This window comes from Necator americanus, chromosome X, assembly GCF_031761385.1.
Source record: "Necator americanus strain Aroian chromosome X, whole genome shotgun sequence".
Classification (NCBI taxonomy): Eukaryota; Metazoa; Nematoda; class Chromadorea; order Rhabditida; family Ancylostomatidae; genus Necator; species Necator americanus.
In genome coordinates this window covers 25,559,867-25,581,271 of record NC_087376.1, presented here as the reverse complement: position 1 = coordinate 25,581,271, position 21,405 = coordinate 25,559,867, and the positions used below count along the sequence as shown (strand labels likewise).

Here is a 21,405-nt window from a genome sequence, read left to right as displayed (position 1 = left end):
GGCAAGTCTGTCGCTTTACTTTCTGATACGGTCTGTACTGTTGTTGCATAATTACTTCTTTACTTTATTATTATCATTGGTAAACGTACATAAGTATCGTCGAAGTAAATTTTGAAGGAGTAGTTTTTATTAGAATTGATATAATTTTTATTTGTAAAGTCCTGTAGATGCTGCTATTCATATATGATACAATCTACATTAGATGATTCAATTGCCACAAAATACATGTCACATGCAGTCTATCAATGTCAGCTTAGGTTACAATACTGTTTAATATGTAGACATACCTATACACTAAATTCTAACTTGTAGTTTTTAAAAACAAAAACCAAGAAGAGTCAACAACTCTATGGAGTAAATTAATATTTGTTTGAAACTAGAGATCCATGCAAACAATCTTTCCTTAACAATCAACCTCCGACAGTTTTCAATGAAGAAAAAGACTTAATTATTACATATGACAAAAGTTCGAAATTTGATCACCTTATCTTACCCAATTACCCAATTAAATAAAAGGGAGAGACATTTTATTTTTCAAATGTTTACTTTTTTACATGTCTGCATTCTTTTTATTGTTAGAAAAACTTACAAATCCTATGTTATACCTATGTTTGGGTCTTGCGTAACCATCTCGAATCTATTAAGAAAAAATGCTTTCTTGCCAGTTTCTAGCTGTCATGTAAGTTGTTTTTCACTCTCTTCACTTACCTGGAAGAAATCTATTTTCTTCTTTATTTTCTTATTTCTTTTTCCAATATTTTATTTCCATTCTCATTTCATTTCCATTTTTGTTACTGGGCAGAAGATGCCCAATACACGAAATCCCAAAATCAGCCAGCAAAATCCCTTTAACCTTACTTTGTCGCGCAGCATGAAGTCTCATTTAAGAAAACTCGTAGAGAGAAGAAGAAATTGCTGTTTTTGACTTGAAAGAAAACGGATGAAAAGAGAAATCAAGTAGAAGTAATCTACTTAGGCAGTAGAATCCTAGAGAGCTTTTATCTACCTTTTTCTGCATGACTTCGAACGATGCCTACTGATTCAAATTATGGTCATTTCTTCACATATCGTATCAATCCTGGACCAAAAAAGAAGAACAATGTTACGCACTAGTCAAGTCAGGATTTTTTAACTCAACTTTCTGACTATAGAAAGTGGTAGATATAGATAGGTACAGTAGCGAAATCCGGTCGATCTCCATGTGCGGAAGATGAGAGGTCGTTTTACGGGACCTGTTCTACAAATCAAGACACCTCCACAACATAACATGTCGACCTTTCCTTTCGCAAATCTGATGACATCAAGACCCTAGAGAATAGGCTTCCTAGATAAGATAAATTATTATTTAAAGATTATTTAAGGTATACTGAACCGTTGTTCTAATGGCAGGCGAACAAATGCAAGTGGAACTTCACTTCGAAGTGGTTGAAATGTGAAATGGAATAACTCTGATGAACCGGCAATGGAATAACGATGTCGTTCTTCAAATCGGGAAATCTACAAAAGAATTTGCTAGTTGCTCGTTCATTCCTAGCAAATTCCAAGTCCACGATATTCCAACAGCTGTGTATCACTGATTTATAGAGATTTATAATTTGGTCTATTTCTATTTCTACCCTTACCTTTGAAAATATTTCTTCTTTCACTTCCCTAGAAACCTGCATAAATAACAATGGGTAATTTCAGATATTTGGTGTACTTTGCAACATTAATAAATTTTATTGCGTGAAGCTCTCAAAAAGAAAGTGATGTTTAAGCACTTACTTCCATTGATCGTCATTCTAACATTCCCGAAATTCACATTACGTGTCCCAGGAAATGTAACAGTCGGGGTTGAAAAGACCTCAATCTAGTTGAGTATGGATACCCTTTTTTTATGCTACTCGTTCCAGTCACATGAGGAAAAGTTCCTGTTTAATTGAGAATTGTTTAATCCTACGACCTGAACCTTTGCCGGTTGCATCACGTTCAGATCGCTATGACTCGCTGGCTTCTGCCGACAAAGAGAGACTATTCATATGAAAAGTCATCAAATGCTGCAATACACTGAAAATAGTTCTGCATTCGGTTTCAGGAAATTCTTGGACAGGTATTACGGAAGACTGCAAGTCTTGGAAAAAAAAACCACATGTATTTCAGCAAAACGTCGTATTAGAAAAAAGCATAGTTCTGATTATTCGAGAAAGTCGATTTTTGGGGAGAAGAGCTATGACCTCCAAATGGTCCATATCATTTTAAAAGTGAGTTTGCTAGTGAAATGTTGTTTACTCAGTGTTTTGCTGAAGCAGTGCTTATGTTGACAACATCATACTTGCATATTATTCGACACGCTAACATTTTCTTAGTTAAAAGGGATATTTCTTGGGCATGTTTTACACTCCTGATTCATAGTACACGTATTGTACTCTCCTCTAAACTAATGTTACCTCATATCGGATTAGACACGGTGCATAATACCCATTACATTTACTTATTTTCCCTGCGCAAAGACAGTGCAAGGCAACTCTCGTGAGATGGGGATCGTTGTGGTTATCCTCCGGATATACTGGTATTTCGGATAGTAAGGTGAGGTAAAGTTGGGAGCATCGAATCCTACACTGCAGAACACCTAACGAAAGGATGATCCTGGCGTTGTGTGCCTTTGCACTAGCTGCCACTGCACGTAGCTCTGTTTGTGCTGTTCGGTTTCTTTTCTATCTATTCTTACTTAAATAATGATTTCTAACAATACATTTTTGTGGTAACAGAATTCTTTTTGCTGCTTGAAGATGTAGAGCCACGTTTTCATGCGGCAAACAGAATTCTGTTACTCATTTCCTCCTTCCTAAGGAGAGATGCCTCCAGCTATCGTTACCTGCGCCTCTGTTAACAGAATGTTCACGCCGGAACTATAAGAACTTCACATTTTGAAATCTAGTATAGGAAATGATTTGTTCCTACAGTGATCGCATCATTTTGCAAAAAAAAAATGCGTTATGAAAACGATTTTATTATTTGCCTTAGAATATGCTGATATCAATTTTTAGAATTCGTTTCGGGGATTCTGTACGGTGATGCCCAAGTTTCACATATCACATCATATCCTAACATCTATCGTGGTCTTTTTCACAAAACTAATCAATCACAAACCAATAGCTGAAAACCACATATTAGAATGTTCCTATTGATTTAGAAAAATGTGACTGAACAACTTCTCTCTTCATTTGGTTCGATGCTTTCGTCAAATTCATTACGCATAATCAATGAGAATGCCTCACGTAACGCATAATCCATTCAATGAAACCTGAATAAATGTTGCCTTGAAATATGAGAAATCATTAATGGACAACATCTTTGATCGGTTGATTTTGATGAAAATTTTACTCGAAACGATTCTGAAAAGGAACATAGAAAACGTTAATATAAACATAATAGGTGTATATTTGCACTAGTTGATATATCCAGACACCTTTTGAATTTGTTGTACGCACCTTATGACGACTTACAAATTATCTGGGATCGTGATGAGCATCTGTAGATCGAACCACATTTAAAACCACTACAAACAAACTGTGACAAAATGTCAACATTTCTAGTACCTTTGTTTTCCTTCTTGTCCTTCACAATTTAAAATTCCGAATTCCCAAACATATTAGCGTTATTTTTTCAAATCAAAACAGAGTCTTATTCTTACAGCCAATTAGTATACGCAACAACATATAAAAATAAGTCAACTTGAAAGTCAAATCATTCAATGTCTTCTAGGTGACAACAGCTGGAAAAGACTGATGATATCAGTAGTGCTTAATATTATAATAAGAATGCTCACTTTCAGGCTTTCGGTCGCAAGGAGTTTACGCACTTTACCCCGTATCTTTTTTTCGTCAACATATTTGAGATAAAACTGTGATGAGTTGTTTCCTGTGTATGCAGTGTCGAGGGTTCGACGTCATCTCAGGCCACCCAATGCTTTATCTCGCGGCGGTTAATGTATACATGTCAGACTTCTTTGTGAAGATCAGGATACTGATCTGATAGTGTTGCTGTAAAAGTGCAAGTAAAAGTTCCTTTTTAGAAAAGACTACCTAACACTGAATTGAAGTCGAGCGCGATTCTCCATCCCGGAAGGATTGATCTTCACTTATGACCTACCAGCCTGAACATCCGGCTTGACCTTACTATTGGACAATAAAGAACAGACGTTGCTGTAGGCGGAGGACGTAAAAAAGATGATGTGTAAGAAGAAGCGCCTTACTCACGCCTTTCTCACCAACAAGGTGCCAGAAAAGTGGCAATATTACAGGAAGGGGAAAAGGTGCGCGAAGAAAGCGGTGGCCTGCCCACTACGGTGAAGTTTATAAGGGTTTCGACACAAACACTGCACAAAATCTCATCATCGTCAGTTCGAGGACGCCAATTTTTTCTACGGCGTCAATAAGAAAGATAGAAGTTGAAAGAATGGACCGAAAAACGGTGCTAAAGTGGTAGCAAACTACTTTGAGAGCATCTCCACCATACAAGCAACTCCCATAGCTCTGTCTTCATTGTCAGTTTAGCAGATATTCACTGTGTAAAATGAATCTGCCTGAAACGAACGAAGACCGCGAGGGTAACAGGTCCAGGCGATCTGGTGGCGTAACTGAAAAAGGCACCCGGGGTGGGGTTAGAATGCTATAAACTAGCTAAGACAATTTCTGAACAACAAAGCTTGGAGAAAAAAAGACTAGCAACGGACCATAACAATGCCCATTTGAAAGGAGAAGAGAAAGAAGACAACAGAGACAAGAGTGCTCGAAGGGTTCAGGAAGTTAATTCGGCCTTAACACAATTTTTATGAACGACAATACGCGACCGCATCTAAAGGCGTCAAGAGACGTAGGTCCATTCTTGTCTCTTGTACAAAGTTGAAGCCATATGCTGCTGTGGTTTACCGTGGCCAACCAACTCTTCCCATTCGAGCAGCCGTGTCTGTTGTTCGGAAAACTTCTAATACACGAGAAACGATGGTGTCAGCAATACTAAACTCCCGAGATGCATTCGTCACACTTCGTCCTTCTTCCAGATTCCCTGTGCTTCTTTCCCGCACTAAGCCATCAAAACGATGTCTCCGAGCCATGTTGTAATGAAGAACTATTACAGTGTAACTACTCGCCGACTGATGGACACTGTCTTTTTCGCCCTTTCAAGTGCCTCGTTTTGCGGAGGCAATCACAATTGACATCATAGTTACGCTGACTTCACGCCATCTCAAAGTCCAGCTTTCTGTGCCACTGGGAGACCTCTGGCAACATACTCCTGCACTCTCATTCATTTCCACCGAGTTCCTAATATGCTATGTCACTTTACCCATCTCGTTAAGATTTGTACACAAGTGCATATATATTAGGTTGGTGCAAAAATAATGCTTGTTTTCCGTTGCAAATTCATGACAAATGTTTTCCGGTTGCACTCATCTTCAACATTAGAAGCCGTATAACGTTTTGTAGCACATTTCGTTGTGGTTATTAGTGCTGAAGTGATTTTAAACGAGAGTCAGTAATTGGTCAGTACCAAGAGTTAGAAGATAATATGTCCAGGCAAGATTTTCACTAAATTTTCTTGTACGAAATCAAGCTGGGCAGCTCTGCACCGGAGACCGATCAGAATGTCAACGCTGTTTGAGGTGAGGAAAGCACCACCAAATCCGTGATACGGCGTTGGTTCTAAAGGTTTCGTTGTGGCGATATGAGCCTCGAAGTTAAAGGCATCACCTCACGAATCTGAGATGGCACGGATTTCAGGTGGAGTCTTCTTATACGGGATAGTAGATTATGAAGAAGGGGTGATTCCATCCATTTCTTCCTAACTGTCGTAAAAAAAACGGTCCTGAAGATGCGGCGCGTGCACAAGGCTGGCCCGCCCCAATCGACCTCGTTTTAGAAAATGCCACACCGCAGCGCTCGAAGCTGTATCTTCCAGGTCGTTTTTTACGGCAATTAGGAAGAAATGGACAGAATCACCTTTCTCTACATAATCTACGATCCCGTATTCGAATACTCCATCTGAAATCCGTACTACATCAAATTCGTGGGGTGATGCCTTTAAGGAAGATCGCGTTCGCCCTTCCGAAGTTGACGACCACTTGCTAAAGGCAATCATCGAAAATGATCCACCTTAAAGGACACGAGGGGTTGTACGAGAACTAGGCGTTGACCATTCAACAGTCGTGCACAATTTTGAAAAAATTGGAGAAGTGAAAAGTTGGACAAGTAGGTGCCGCGTGAACTGAGCGAGTCCCAAAGAAACCGCTCATCTGCTGAATCTGCTTCTGTTACGCAGCAAGAACAATCCATTTCTTGATCCTGTTATTATGTGCGATGAGAAATGGATCCTTTACAACAACAAGAAACATTCTGCCTAATGGGTGGACAAGTATCAAGGTCCGAAGCACTTCGCAAAGCCGAAAATGCACCCGAAGAAGATAGTATTGACTATGTGGTGGTGTGCTGGAGGTGTAATCCACTACAGCTCCATGAAACCTGGCGAGGCCATCACTGCAGAAATGTACTCTAAAAAAAGAACGAAATGCACCGAAAACTCCAACTTCTTCGCCCGGCGTTAGTCAACAGAGAGAGTCCAATTCTCCTACATGATAATGCCAAGCTGCAAATATCGAAGGTGACCTTACTGAAATTGTACGAGTTAGGCTACGAGCCTCTGCCTCACCCACTGTATTCGCCAGAGCATGAGCCAGTCGACTATCACTTTTTCAAACATTTGGACAACTGCCTCAGAGGTAGTGATGCCGAAAACGACTTCCGGAATTTCGTGGACACCGAAAGCTCGGATTTTTGTGCAGCGGAAATAATCAAACTTGGTCCTCGAATGAAAGGATGCGTGGACTGTACTAATTCTTATTTCGATTGATAAACTTGATCTTGAAGCGAGAAACAGCGTTTCGAAGTGAATGATTGAAAACATATATTATATTTGCACCAACCTAATAGTACATATATTAGGTCAATAAGAAGATCTTGTTAGTTTTGTAATTTTTTTATTTCTTTATTCAGAATACAACTGAATTCAATCCACAATATAAGCTTGGAGTCGAAGATCGGCAACTAATGTCATGAAACTTTGTGACAGCTTTCATAGCCGAACAAACCTTAAAAGGACTCGATAAGCAATATGAGGCTCAGAGACAGAATGTTGAAAGCACGTCATCCCGTTCGATCTGGCCAGTGAAACAACGTTAGGCGTAGTTAATACCTAGACCGGAGGCGGCTTGGGAATCCCAGCTGTCGTAAACTTTTGCATCTCTTCACTTCGAGAAGTCCTTAACAACGTTAACGTGAACTCGTGAAGTTCATTGGAGGGAATGCTGAGGAAATTGCACGCTTACCTCTACACTACGTTGAGAGCACGCCATCCCGTCCGACCTGGCTGGTTAGACAGCGTTAGGGTAGGTTAATCCCATACATCTAACATATTTCAGTTTTTTTGTTTTAATAACATAGAAGGAATACAGTAGAAGTAGACATACAACATCTCAGGATAACAAAAGGAAAGGAGAAGAGGTACAGGGGAGCAGTGTTTACAGTATCCATGAAAAAGAAGAAGGAATAGGGGATAGGAGAAAGAAAAGTCGACAGAATTGTAAATCAAGTTCTTCTGAGATTCCCATTTTCTTGGTTCAATCTCTGTCAAAGCAACACCGGTTAAGCTCTACTCCTCTCTGCTGTTCCTTCCATTTTGTTTTCTTGTATAATCGCACATCTCGTGTTACAATATCAGGTTAGTTGCTGTTGCATTGTTTGTAACATTGTTGGTGAGAGTACTGTGTTGTTCGTGAGCGCAATGGTAATCGATATGCGATAACATAACTATTATAGGAGCGAGGCGTCGGCTGCTTACCTCGTTCGGAACAACGAAACAAAAGAAAATTGCAGGTTTATGTGGATATTGAAAGTTGATGTGGAGATTAGAGAGAAGAATAAGCATTATGCTTCCCCCCCCCCCCCCCGAAGAAGTTGGAGTTTTCGGTGCATTTCGTTCTTTTTTTAGAGTACATTTCTGCAGTGATGGCCTCGCCAGGTTTCATGGAGCTGTAGTGGATTACACCTCCAGCACACCACCACATAGTCAATACTATCTTCTTCGGGTGCATTTTCGGCTTTGCGAAGTGCTTCGGACCTTGATACTTGTCCACCCATTAGGCAGAATGTTTCTTGTTGTTGTAAAGGATCCATTTCTCATCGCACATAATAACAGGATCAAGAAATGGATTGTTCTTGCTGCGTAACAGAAGCAGATTCAGCAGATGAGCGGTTTCTTTGGGACTCGCTCAGTTCACGCGGCACCTACTTGTCCAACTTTTCACTTCTCCAATTTTTTCAAAATTGTGCACGACTGTTGAATGGTCAACGCCTAGTTCTCGTACAACCCCTCGTGTCCTTTAAGGTGGATCATTTTCGATGATTGCCTTTAGCAAGTGGTCGTCAACTTCGGAAGGGCGAACGCGATCTTCCTTAAAGGCATCACCCCACGAATTTGATGTAGTACGGATTTCAGATGGAGTATTCGAATACGGGATCGTAGATTATGTAGAGAAGGGTGATTCTGTCCATTTCTTCCTAATTGCCGTAAAAAACGACCTGGAAGATACAGCTTCGAGCGCTGCGGTGTGGCATTTTCTAAAACGAGGTCGATTGGAGCGGGCCAGCCTTGTGCACGCGCCGCATCTTCAGGACCGTTTTTTTTACGACAGTTAGGAAGAAATGGATGGAATCACCCCTTCTTCATAATCTACTATCCCGTATAAGAAGACTCCACCTGAAATCCGTGCCATTTCAGATTCGTGAGGTGATGCCTTTAACTTCGAGGCTCATATTGCCACAACGAAACCTTTAGAACCAACGCCGTATCACGGATTTGGTGGTGCTTTCCTCACCTCAAACAGCGTTGACATTCTGATCGGTCTCCGGTGCAGAGCTGCCCAGCTTGATTTCGTACAAGAAAATTTAGTGAAAATCTTGCCTGGACATATTATCTTCTAACTCTTGGTACTGACCAATTACTGACTCTCGTTTAAAATCACTTCAGCACTAATAACCACAACGAAATGTGCTACAAAACGTTATACGGCTTCTAATGTTGAAGATGAGTGCAACCGGAAAACATTTGTCATGAATTTGCAACGGAAAACAAGCATTATTTTTTGCACCAACCTAATATATATGCACTTGTGTACAAATCTTAACGAGATGGGTAAAGTGACATAGCATATTAGGAACTCGGTGGAAATGAATGAGAGTGCAGGAGTATGTTGCCAGAGGTCTCCCAGTGGCACAGAAAGCTGGACTTTGAGATGGCGTGAAGTCAGCGTAACTATGATGTCAATTGTGATTGCCTCCGCAAAACGAGGCACTTGAAAGGGCGAAAAAGACAGTGTCCATCAGTCGGCGAGTAGTTACACTGTAATAGTTCTTCATTACAACATGGCTCGGAGACATCGTTTTGATGGCTTAGTGCGGGAAAGAAGCACAGGGAATCTGGAAGAAGGACGAAGTGTGACGAATGCATCTCGGGAGTTTAGTATTGCTGACACCATCGTTTCTCGTGTATTAGAAGTTTTCCGAACAACAGACACGGCTGCTCGAATGGGAAGAGTTGGTTGGCCACGGTAAACCACAGCAGCATATGGCTTCAACTTTGTACAAGAGACAAGAATGGACCTACGTCTCTTGACGCCTTTAGATGCGGTCGCGTATTGTCGTTCATAAAAATTGTGTTAAGGCCGAATTAACTTCCTGAACCCTTCGAGCACTCTTGTCTCTGTTGTCTTCTTTCTCTTCTCCTTTCAAATGGGCATTGTTATGGTCCGTTGCTAGTCTTTTTTTTCTCCAAGCTTTGTTGTTCAGAAATTGTCTTAGCTAGTTTATAGCATTCTAACCCCACCCCGGGTGCCTTTTTCAGTTACGCCACCAGATCGCCTGGACCTGTTACCCTCGCGGTCTTCGTTCGTTTCAGGCAGATTCATTTTACACAGTGAATATCTGCTAAACTGACAATGAAGACAGAGCTATGGGAGTTGCTTGTATGGTGGAGATGCTCTCAAAGTAGTTTGCTACCACTTTAGCACCGTTTTTCGGTCCATTCTTTCAACTTCTATCTTTCTTATTGACGCCGTAGAAAAAATTGGCGTCCTCGAACTGACGATGATGAGATTTTGTGCAGTGTTTGTGTCGAAACCCTTATAAACTTCACCGTAGTGGGCAGGCCACCGCTTTCTTCGCGCACCTTTTCCCCTTCCTGTAATATTGCCACTTTTCTGGCACCTTGTTGGTGAGAAAGGCGTGAGTAAGGCGCTTCTTCTTACACATCATCTTTTTTACGTCCTCCGCCTACAGCAACGTCTGTTCTTTATTGTCCAATAGTAAGGTCAAGCCGGATGTTCAGGCTGGTAGGTCATAAGTGAAGATCAATCCTTCCGGGATGGAGAATCGCGCTCGACTTCAATTCAGTGTTAGGTAGTCTTTTCTAAAAAGGAACTTTTACTTGCACTTTTACAGCAACACTATCAGATCAGTATCCTGATCTTCACAAAGAAGTCTGACATGTATACATTAACCGCCGCGAGATAAAGCATTGGGTGGCGTGAGATGACGTCGAACCCTCGACACTGCATACACAGGAAACAACTCATCACAGTTTTATCTCAAATATGTTGACGAAAAAAAGATATGGGGTAAAGTGCGTAAACTCCTTGCGACCGAAAGCCTGAAAGTGAGCATTCTTATTATAATATTAAGCACTACTGATATCATCAGTCTTTTAGTCGAGGAAGGTTAGAGCAACGGGCAGGCGGTATTATCGATAAACTCCTATCACCCTCGACGCGGTTTGGATGTGGTCCAAGCAGCTGAACCCCTGACGGAATCCAGCTTGTTTTTGAGGATTGGTTTCATCCAGCGTCCTAGATGTGCACGTGAGGGTGATTATGGTGAATACCTTGTATAACACGCTCAGACAGCATATCGGATAGTATATTGATAGATAAGTAGTTCCGAAGGTCACCTTTCTTATGGATAAGAACGTTTTCGAGGTCTTCCACTGGTCTGGGATCATTCTTTCTGAAGGTTGGATGTCATGTGCACTGCTAAGATTATATGAAGAGGATGGCCACCAGCCCGAAGAAAGTCTGCTGATATAAAATCAAGTCCGGGGGCTGTGCCAGATTTACTGCTCTTGATAGCTACTCGTACTTCCGAAGGGAGAATCCGTGGTGGGGCTTCACCAGTGGGGGTGATCGGGCTTGACACAGGAGTTGATGAGCGGAAAAGGTTCGAGTAGAACCTGTTCGTGATGATTTCCATCTTACGACGAGAAGACGTGCGAGTCCCGTCTTCGCTCAGCAAGGCTGCCAACGAAATATTGTATTCGCGGAGATCCCTGCCACACTTTTTTAGACTCGTTCTTCTTTGTGCTGCTTCCAGAATCTTCTGCCTTCATTTCGAGAGATCCTCCTGTAACGCTTTTTTGCAGCTAGTGTTTGCTATCAACCGCTCAAAGTGCGATGCATTTGGACCAAGCCTCGAAGTCCTTCTTCTTTCCAGCAATTACTTGGTGGCCTTCGAAATTCGATCCAAGATTGTTGTGTCACTCGATGTGCCAGTCACCTTGGGACAAGGAGTCCTCGAATACGCAATCGTCTTTTCTTCTTTTCTCCTTCCTTGCTGATAGCAGATGTTCTTTTCCATCGTGTGGCTAAGTCGTATTTTCGTACGAAGGAGACGGTGATCAGAACCACTACACGAGGTTGGTACTACTGAGAAGTCAAATGGACATCACCTCCGGTTGGTGAGTATGTGGTCGATCTCTGCACGAGTCGCACATTTAGGTCCCCTAGTTCAAATCTTCCAATTCTATATTCCTCTTCTGTAGCCTTTCCTAGTTTTGCGTTGAAGTCTCCGACAACGAATTTGTAGAAGGTCTTCTCGTTGCGCATCACTTCCTCCAGCTCCTCGTAAAACGCCTCCAATTCGGATTCATCAGCTGCTAACGTTGGTGAGTAGCAGTTGATGCTACTGATGGGTTTCTGGCGCAAAATGCGGAGGCGAAGAATGGCCAGACGAGGTGACAGGAATTCGTGAGAATCGACAAGATGGATGACAGATGCACAACAAAACCAACACCGCCTATATTTCGCGACGGAGCCTTCTCTCCGCGAATGACGAGCGTGCCGTCGTTCATCTGTCGTACGTCGCTCCTTCTGCACTTGGTCTCCTGTAGAGCAATCACGTGAAATTTGATACGCTCTGCAGCTCCGAGAAGGGCATGCAGGTCAGCGTCTGTGGAGACCGTTCTCAGGTTGCAGAGCAGAGTCTGAAACAGTCTCCATGGCGAGTCGTGCTTGTGTCGCCTTGGTCCAGAATCAAAGACGTCCTGAGCGACCTGAGATTTGTACACCTCTCACCGGTCGCCATACCGTCCAGCGTCTGAGACGGCAGGGCCCAGTGTGCAGGGGCAGTACTGAGGCAATGAATATGCTGGAGCGGCAAAAAGACTTTTCCTCGAACTAAGCAGCCTTGCCACGGCGAGCTTAGCTTTCACCACAGGTCGTCGCCGAACCTATATGGATCAACGAGCCACCTGCGACACTTTGCCAAGACGGTGGTGAATCTTGGCAGTTTACTCTTAGGTACAGTAGTCTTAGTACACCAAAAGCAACTGGTTTCCAATACAAGAAATTTCCACCACCATTTAGGAAAGAAACCTTTCAAACATGATTGGAAGATACTATTTGAGAATGTTGTTTGTGATGTCCTCTACAACGGTTTACCGCCTCATAGTGGCGTGGAGGTGACTCTGGGCGTCGAACTGCGATGCACAGAGGAGGTTCGTCCTTCGGCAGGGTCTCCCAAGCCGAGAAAGAGTTCGACACTTCCGACATTCCGACTTCTCGGAATCGGAAGCCTACACTAGAATCGCTAATTCTTCGACAGAAGACGAAGAAGACGCGGATTCACGTCTTTTTCGTCTTTTTTTCATAAATCACCTCAGTTTGATCTTTATTATAAGATCTACACATCAATAGATTCGTGAACGCGAACTCTACCGATTGAATATAATTAGAACTTTCAAAACCTATCAAGGAAACAGTTTCCGAAAAAATTACCTGCAGATACATATTAACAAGGCTGAGTCCGAGATAATTGCGCCCCAAGGATATATGATCTTTGAAGTGAACATATTTCTCGAAAAGTGAAATGATTGTTACATATTCTTAATCTACGTAATATTGCGAACAATTTGATATCTCTCACAGCTACAAGTCCGTGACTCTGAAGAGTTTGTAAATTTGACTAAAGTGACATGTTTGAACTCCAGGTACGACCGACATTACCAGCTTAAAAATTGCTTCCTTGCAAAATATGTGAGAAAACTATTCGTTGTAGGAGGACCTTATCTCTTGGTTTTCCGGCTCAACAGGATTTTCTGTTTTTTACAGCTAAAGTTACAACTTCGGTAATTTGCACTTTTTTACTCTGATTTTTGACAGTTCATAAGTCGCTAACAAACTAGGCAAGCCATCTGTCGGCGCAACACAATAGAAAACACTTTTAATCCTATGAATTTTTCCGATTTCTTCTTTGATATGTTTCAGCTTCGGTCACTTTTGAATCTGCAAAGATATAGAACCTTTCATGTGCTTTTACAGAAAACTTATTTTTTGCGGTTTATTGGAAGTTTCTTCAAATATCAGGTGGATATGTCTTTTCAGGAGAAAGAGATCTATTGAATGGAATGGTTATATTCAATCGGTAGAGTTCGCGTTCACGAATCTATTGATGTGTAGATCTTATAATAAAGATCAAATTGAGGTGATTTATGAAAAAAAGACGAAAAAGACGTGAATCCGCGTCTTCTTCGTCTTCTGTCGAAGAATTAGCGATTCTAGTGTAGGCTTCCGATTCCGAGAAGTCGGAATGTCGGAAGTGTCGAACTCTTTCTCGGCTTGGGAGACCCTGCCGAAGGACGAACCTCCTCTGTGCATCGCAGTTCGACGCCCAGAGTCACCTCCACGCCACTATGAGGCGGTAAACCGTTGTAGAGGACATCACAAACAACATTCTCAAATAGTATCTTCCAATCATGTTTGAAAGGTTTCTTTCCTAAATGGTGGTGGAAATTTCTTGTATTGGAAACCAGTTGCTTTTGGTGTACTAAGACTACTGTACCTAAGAGTAAACTGCCAAGATTCACCACCGTCTTGGCAAAGTGTCGCAGGTGGCTCGTTGATCCATATAGGTTCGGCGACGACCTGTGGTGAAAGCTAAGCTCGCCGTGGCAAGGCTGCTTAGTTCGAGGAAAAGTCTTTTTGCCGCTCCAGCATATTCATTGCCTCAGTACTGAACGACGGCACGCTCGTCATTCGCGGAGAGAAGGCTCCGTCGCGAAATATAGGCGGTGTTGGTTTTGTTGTGCATCTGTCATCCATCTTGTCGATTCTCACGAATTCCTGTCACCTCGTCTGGCCATTCTTCGCCTCCGCATTTTGCGCCAGAAACCCATCAGTAGCATCAACTGCTACTCACCAACGTTAGCAGCTGATGAATCCGAATTGGAGGCGTTTTACGAGGAGCTGGAGGAAGTGATGCGCAACGAGAAGACCTTCTACAAATTCGTTGTCGGAGACTTCAACGCAAAACTAGGAAAGGCTACAGAAGAGGAATATAGAATTGGAAGATTTGAACTAGGGGACCTAAATGTGCGACTCGTGCAGAGATCGACCACATACTCACCAACCGGAGGTGATGTCCATTTGACTTCTCAGTAGTACCAACCTCGTGTAGTGGTTCTGATCACCGTCTCCTTCGTACGAAAATACGACTTAGCCACACGATGGAAAAGAACATCTGCTATCAGCAAGGAAGGAGAAAAGAAGAAAAGACGATTGCGTATTCGAGGACTCCTTGTCCCAAGGTGACTGGCACATCGAGTGACACAACAATCTTGGATCGAATTTCGAAGGCCACCAAGTAATTGCTGGAAAGAAGAAGGACTTCGAGGCTTGGTCCAAATGCATCGCACTTTGAGCGGTTGATAGCAAACACTAGCTGCAAAAAAGCGTTACAGGAGGATCTCTCGAAATGAAGGCAGAAGATTCTGGAAGCAGCACAAAGAAGAACGAGTCTAAAAAAGTGTGGCAGGGATCTCCGCGAATACAATATTTCGTTGGCAGCCTTGCTGAGCGAAGACGGGACTCGCACGTCTTCTCGTCGTAAGATGGAAATCATCACGAACAGGTTCTACTCGAACCTTTTCCGCTCATCAACTCCTGTGTCAAGCCCGATCACCCCCACTGGTGAAGCCCCACCACGGATTCTCCCTTCGGAAGTACGAGTAGCTATCAAGAGCAGTAAATCTGGCACAGCCCCCGGACTTGATTTTATATCAGCAGACTTTCTTCGGGCTGGTGGCCATCCTCTTCATATAATCTTAGCAGTGCACATGACATCCAACCTTCAGAAAGAATGATCCCAGACCAGTGGAAGACCTCGAAAACGTTCTTATCCATAAGAAAGGTGACCTTCGGAACTACTTATCTATCAATATACTATCCGATATGCTGTCTGAGCGTGTTATACAAGGTATTCACCATAATCACCCTCACGTGCACATCTAGGACGCTGGATGAAACCAATCCTCAAAAACAAGCTGGATTCCGTCAGGGGTTCAGCTGTTTGGACCACATCCAAACCGCGTCGAGGGTGATAGGAGTTTATCGATAATACCGCCTGCTCGTTGCTCTAACCTTCCTCGACTGTGAGAAAGCCTTCGACAGCGTAGAAACGAAATTCAATACTGTCAGCTTTGGTCGATCAAAGTGTAGACGCGTCGTATGTGAGGACATTAGCCAATTGCTACGATCGATGCACCATTAAGATACAGCTTTTCCACTGCTCCCTCACCATGCGCATTGGAAAGGGAGTACGACAAGGCGATATTATATCACCGAAGCTGTTCAATGCTGCATTGCAATAAATAATGAAGTCGCTTTCTTGGGAAGAAAGGGACATACGCGTTGATGGAAGATTCCTCTCGAACCTTCGTTCTGCGGACGACATAGTTCTCTTTTCGAGCAGTACCAATGAAGTAGAAACGATGCTCAAGAACTGAACGAAGCAGGGAAGAAAATAGGACTGCGAATAAACAGAAAGAATACACAGTTCATAAAGAACGCCTACTGCGAAGACGGAGGACTACCACTTGAAGGGTCCCAAATCGTGGAAACTTCGTCATACGTATACCTCGGATGTTCTATGCACATGGAAAGCGACTTGAAGGAAGAACTTAATAGAAGAGCAGCATGGGCAGCATTCGCAGCCGTCAGGGAAGCTACGGACCAACTCACGGACCAAGATCTTCGTGCCCATCTGTTCGTCTCGACAGTCCTTCCATCGCTCTGTTACGCAGCGGAGACGTGGGCAGACACCGCGGCCTCGTCTAGGAAGCCACTTACTACCCACAGAGCCCTTGAGAGATGTTTTCTGAAGTTTAACCTGCACATACAACACCTAGCCCGTCTTCGCAGCTCCGACTTAAGAGGGATGTCCCGTCTTCGCGATCCAGCGGAATATATATCGAAAGCAAAGCATAGATGGGCCGGTCACATTATGAGAAGAATCGACGATAGATGGACCAAAAGGACACTAGAGTGGATCCCAAGAGATTCTAAACGCCCTCGAGGAAGACCGCCAACGAGATGGGGTGATGTGTTCGCTACACGGATGGATCAGCTGAGAGCTCAACTGGATACGGCTTTAGGACCTCGCCAACATCACTCACGAAACTTGAGAACATTTTGGCTGACAATGGCAAGGGAACGAAGCGAGTGGAAGAGATGCTGGGGCCCGCACGTCCAATGAAGACGGGCCATCTATGTATCTAAGTAAGAAAGTTTGTGATGTCGAGTAGTTCTCCCCATTGATAACTTACTGTGGTTGTATAAAACCACATTTTTATGGTTTTTCATTACTTTCCCGCAAAACGGTAGATGATTAGAATTACATGGTCTTAGTGAAGTCCTTCCCCATTAGTTCTTTCGTTTATTTTGCCCTTAGGATGCCTCGTTGATCTTGTGAGGGAGGTTCTTGTGTGCAGAGATTTAATTTCATTCGTTTTTTTGTTCGCCATTTCGTAGTCGTAGCCCGGAGGAAGCCCTTTTTCACCAGTTTAGAAGTTTCTCCTGTTCCCAGCATCTCCCCAAAGGCTTCGGTTCGTAGGAATAAGATTTGCCCCTTCTCATTCAACTGTTCATAATTAGTCTTCTAGCCAGGACGACTTTTGTAATTCTACCATGATTCCGATTATAAGAAACGCTAATCGTGCAGAAATACACAAAAAGAGGGACAAAAATGGAATTTATACAAACTTGGATCTCATAGGCACTCGAAGAGCAAAACAAACGATAAAATTGTAGAGATAGAACTTTGAAAAAAAATCCCGCAAGCTTATCCATTATGAAAAGCAACAAAAAACTTTAAGGGAAACATAACAATCAAAATGAAAAGAGTGCTGAGAAGTTTTCTGCAAGAAGAGAAAGAACCATCATTGAAGATTAGACGAAGGTTAATAAACGGGCCAACCACAATGTCGCAAACACAACTCCTTTGTTTCTGTTCTCTACACACATTTTCATCATTCATTTTTACATGCAAAAGCACAAATAAAAATTAAGTGTAAAAAAACCGTCCAAAAAACCCTCAAAACTGGCTAGTACGTCTAATCACTAAAAAACGACAAGAAGGCTTCTTTTTCTTCTTTTCGTCCCCTGTCCTCAAGACCATCACTAAATGGAGGTTACCGAACCGACCATACCATACTTCCGAGCTCTTCCTACCGTCACACTAAATAGTAAGAAAGTACACAAAAATTAGGAAACACATGGACAACGTTAAGAAAATCTATGGAAAAAGAAAAAAAGAATCTATGGAAGTGATTAATGGCAAAAGTGAGAGCGGGACTTCTCGCGACCACTTCTATTCGTAGCTATTCGTATTCGGAGCGGCATAGCTGCTTCTTTGTCAGACATGATCAGATAGAAGGATACAATCCAATGCCGCCAAAAGACTCACCGTGAAAACAACAAGTTACAAGTTTTTTTTAGAGAAACTTGAATGAAAAAAGGCAAATAGTTATATCAAAATAATAGGAAATAAAGAATACGACTAATGTCAGAGTAAATTTAATGGAGTAAATTGTGAAAACCTTGTTTGAGCTGTTGGAGCTTATTAATAAATGCTTCCAAATAGATGGTTATCACTGAACAACTAGTGTAAAAGCTCATCTTAATCTTTGCAACTGCAATATTAAAGTATTGTAAAAGATGAGCAGAATACGAAATCTGAGGAATCGAAAAATAAGAGAACTCTCAAAGGATGATTTGTTGCATCGAATATCCGATAAAAAACCGAAGAAAAATCCCATACTGCTAATTTTCGCATTGTGTATCGTATCCTTTAAGAATATGTCAAACAATAAGAGAGTAAGACATGCCCCTAACATGGAGGTGAAGAGCATATCACTTCTATGCATATTCCCAGAATACAGCACGGATTTTCTCAGTGTCAATTTCATTGTGAAGAATGTATCGAAGATTTTGCCTAGATTCCAGGGATGGGGCAAGGACGACAAAAGGCGCAGAACATCCATGTGCCGATTCAGCTCGAACTGTCATAGTAAACGACTGAAAATAAATATAATAGATAGATAGACACTCTTCAGAAATAAGTTTATTCTGCACTACGGAGTCAATATCGAACGGAATGTTTTTTTTAAAGTGGCGCTCTTTACATTTCGAAGAAAAGATGAACAAAAAAGCATTGAGTTGAAGTATGAGTAGTGAGGGTTTTGTGGTGTAAAATGCCAAACGAATAGAAAAATATTACCAAATGTCTCCATGTTTTCTCTTCTTGAAATATCAGCATGGTGGACGAGGTTTATGCTCTCTTGTTTTGCCAACACCATTTTGGTGAAACTCTATTTATGGCATGACGTGTCCACAACTATGTCTTAATCAGAGGCCTGAAATAGGTTCGAGTATGTTTTATGTTATGCATATCACATCTTCTCTCTCCTTGCCAAGCTTCGATACCGTTCCAAGGACACTACGCAAGAATTCCAAACCAGAAAACAAAGTAACCATCATTACGGACTAGCAGGGCTGGTAAACCAACGCGTTCTTACGGATTGTCACCCAAGGTGAATAGGACCCACACACTGTGCAATATCCTCGTTTTTGTCATTCATAGATGAATTCCTGAGGGAAAACCACAATGTTTCTATTGCCTTCCTAGCAGATATTTCTTTCTCGTGAACTAAAATCGTGCTTTTTCTTTCGAACTTATTACCATCATGTTTCTTATCCTTATGCCACCGTAATGATGTCATCAAACTTCCACGCCTTTTACAAGCCTAATGTGCCTTGATATGCAAGCTCAGGATTCTTCTGATTTTCCAATTTTAATGGAATTGCATGCCAGGCACTCTACCTTGTAGATTTGCTACATGCATAGCATCAAAAATCTCAAAACCATTTTCAGAAGATTGAAAAAGACGAAGTTGTCGAAACGTTGGATCATAAATAAAGTTCCATCAAAACCTCGTTGGCAAAACAAGAGAACATAAATCTGTTTCCAAAATGCTATATATCATGTGATAAAAATTTCCTACCTTACAAGAAAGTCCTGTTCTGGTTTTGTTTTATTTTACTGATTCTCACTCTTGGAAAAACTTTGGAGTGGAGGGTCATGTTGGTAGAACATATTAGAATATTTTCGACACCTTCACTCAATTTGCAAGGCCGCTAACAGTGCTTATGAGATGTGGGTTGTGCATGTACAGCATCGAATGAGGTATACAAAATCTAACGACAAGCAAAAAAGATTTGAAGAAACATTTAAAAAAAAACAAAAGAAAGCATTTAGAAACCAATAAGCAGCATAGAAAAACCACTTAACAACGAGAGGAATCTGTTGGAAACGATGAGAGGAGCAGCAGTGCAGAGTATATTTTTGATTAATTTGCTGCTTTGTCAAATAAAAAGGAACGAAAATAGCGGAGGTTGACTCAAACTAATTAGTAATATGTGACATAGTATTGATAGAGGAATCACGAGCGACCATCAACTGGCATGGGTTCAACGAGTGTCCTTGGCCCCCGTACATAAATGATCATAAATGATCAAATGACCATTTTTCAAACATACATTCGATACTTCCCTTTATGATGGAATAATGCAGCTCCATCTTTTCTCGGAGTCATAACAAGTCTAAATACTTAAGTTCAATTTAAAGAAAAGTTAGTAGTCACGCATGGAATAGTGGCCATTACTGCCGTTGCGCTGGAATTCGCGCATATGAAATGATTAAATGACAAGGTGAGGTGTATAGTTAGATGACATCCCATCTGTTGAAGTGGGATCGATGCGCTCTTACAGATTCGTGTCCATGTCTACATTTTCACAAAAGTTCCTAACTCTAAATGGTTAAACGAGTTACAAAAACTCGGGGAATACACAACAAAAAGTAATAAAAGTAAGAACAAATGCTCAAACCAGGAACTATAGACTAGGAGACCCTCATCCTACCAACACTGGGATTGCTCTCCAAAGTTAAGTATTCTTACTAAAACCTGTCTTCATAATCCGATCACGAACATCAGGTCTTCATAAACTCGTTTTCGCACAAGATACTAAGAGAGTATTTGTCAAAGCGTTATTCTTCGCAATTGGCAGGACTGCTTAGAATTGATTTGGACATATTTGAAACTATAAGGAGGAAACTTCTTAAGAAATGCAAGAGCAGCAGTTGATAAAAAACTTAAAAATACAAGTAACCAAAGTAGTCATCCTGTTCTAATATCTTACTACCTCACTATTGCATCCTCTAGGGCGGGTGTGGCGCAATCGGTTTGAGGTCCCTCATAGCCACACGGTCGATAGTTCGAAATCGCCCTAGTGCAAACCGAGCCTTTCATCCCTCCGGAGTCGATAAATTGGTATCAGAGCTGCCTGGGAGGACAAAAAGGTGACTTGATTATCGCCTGGCTCCCGCAAGTAGGGTCAAGCGTGTGATGGGATTTTCCCATCGAGAGGTGGTAACGGCAGAGGGTTGCAAGGGAAGAGGGTCGTAAGAGAGCATGCCGTGGGCAGTAGTGAATGAAGGATAACCTGATAACAGGACCAAATATTATGTAGTATGAAATAATTCCACGGATCTCCCTCTCTAGAGGGATCACAGCCGGTTAGTCGCGAGGCTACGTGGCGCGTCCCCGGGTGGCGGATAGGGGGCTAATCGCGGACCAAAAGCGACCTTGCGCTTGCCCAGAGACGCAGGTGGATTCAGGGGATGGACTCCCTGTTTCTGCTGAGCCAGGACTGAC

The 21,405-nt window shown here is 42.1% G+C and overlaps 4 protein-coding genes across 6 annotated transcripts; 2 read left to right on the top strand and 2 right to left on the bottom strand.

Annotated features, from left to right (window-relative positions):
- Positions 1 to 73: 73 nt before the first annotated feature.
- RB195_025478 (uncharacterized protein) lies at positions 74 to 5,095 on the bottom strand (the record flags this gene model as incomplete). The annotated part of the gene is made up of 2 exons (XM_064213643.1): positions 74 to 161; positions 4,911 to 5,095. 2 exons carry the CDS (start codon positions 5,093 to 5,095, stop codon positions 74 to 76), a joined length of 273 nt encoding a protein of 90 aa, XP_064069524.1.
- Positions 5,096 to 11,782: 6,687 nt separating this feature from the next.
- Positions 11,783 to 12,910, bottom strand: RB195_025477 (uncharacterized protein; the record flags this gene model as incomplete). 2 transcript variants are annotated; one of them, XM_064213641.1, is made up of 3 exons in its annotated part: positions 11,783 to 12,243; positions 12,589 to 12,733; positions 12,800 to 12,910. In XM_064213641.1, 3 exons carry the CDS (start codon positions 12,908 to 12,910, stop codon positions 11,783 to 11,785), a joined length of 717 nt encoding a protein of 238 aa, XP_064069522.1. The 2 variants fall into 2 exon arrangements, with proteins under 2 accessions (XP_064069522.1, XP_064069523.1); XM_064213642.1 differs by lacking the exon at positions 12,589 to 12,733 and adding an exon at positions 12,434 to 12,588 and having other exon boundaries at positions 11,783 to 12,275.
- A 1,036-nt stretch (positions 12,911 to 13,946) lies between these two features.
- Positions 13,947 to 16,889, top strand: RB195_025476 (uncharacterized protein; the record flags this gene model as incomplete). Of its 2 annotated transcripts, XM_064213639.1 has the most annotated exons (6): positions 13,947 to 14,057; positions 14,124 to 14,268; positions 14,568 to 14,771; positions 14,814 to 14,943; positions 15,490 to 15,611; positions 16,135 to 16,889. In XM_064213639.1, 6 exons carry the CDS (start codon positions 13,947 to 13,949, stop codon positions 16,887 to 16,889), a joined length of 1,467 nt encoding a protein of 488 aa, XP_064069519.1. The 2 variants fall into 2 exon arrangements, with proteins under 2 accessions (XP_064069519.1, XP_064069521.1); XM_064213640.1 differs by lacking the exons at positions 14,124 to 14,268; positions 14,814 to 14,943; positions 15,490 to 15,611; positions 16,135 to 16,889 and having other exon boundaries at positions 14,351 to 14,797.
- On the top strand, positions 16,290 to 16,889 carry RB195_025475 (uncharacterized protein; the record flags this gene model as incomplete). Its single annotated transcript, XM_064213638.1, has 1 exon — positions 16,290 to 16,889. The coding sequence occupies one exon, from the start codon at positions 16,290 to 16,292 to the stop codon at positions 16,887 to 16,889; it is 600 nt and encodes a 199-aa protein (XP_064069520.1).
- Positions 16,890 to 21,405: the final 4,516 nt, after the last annotated feature.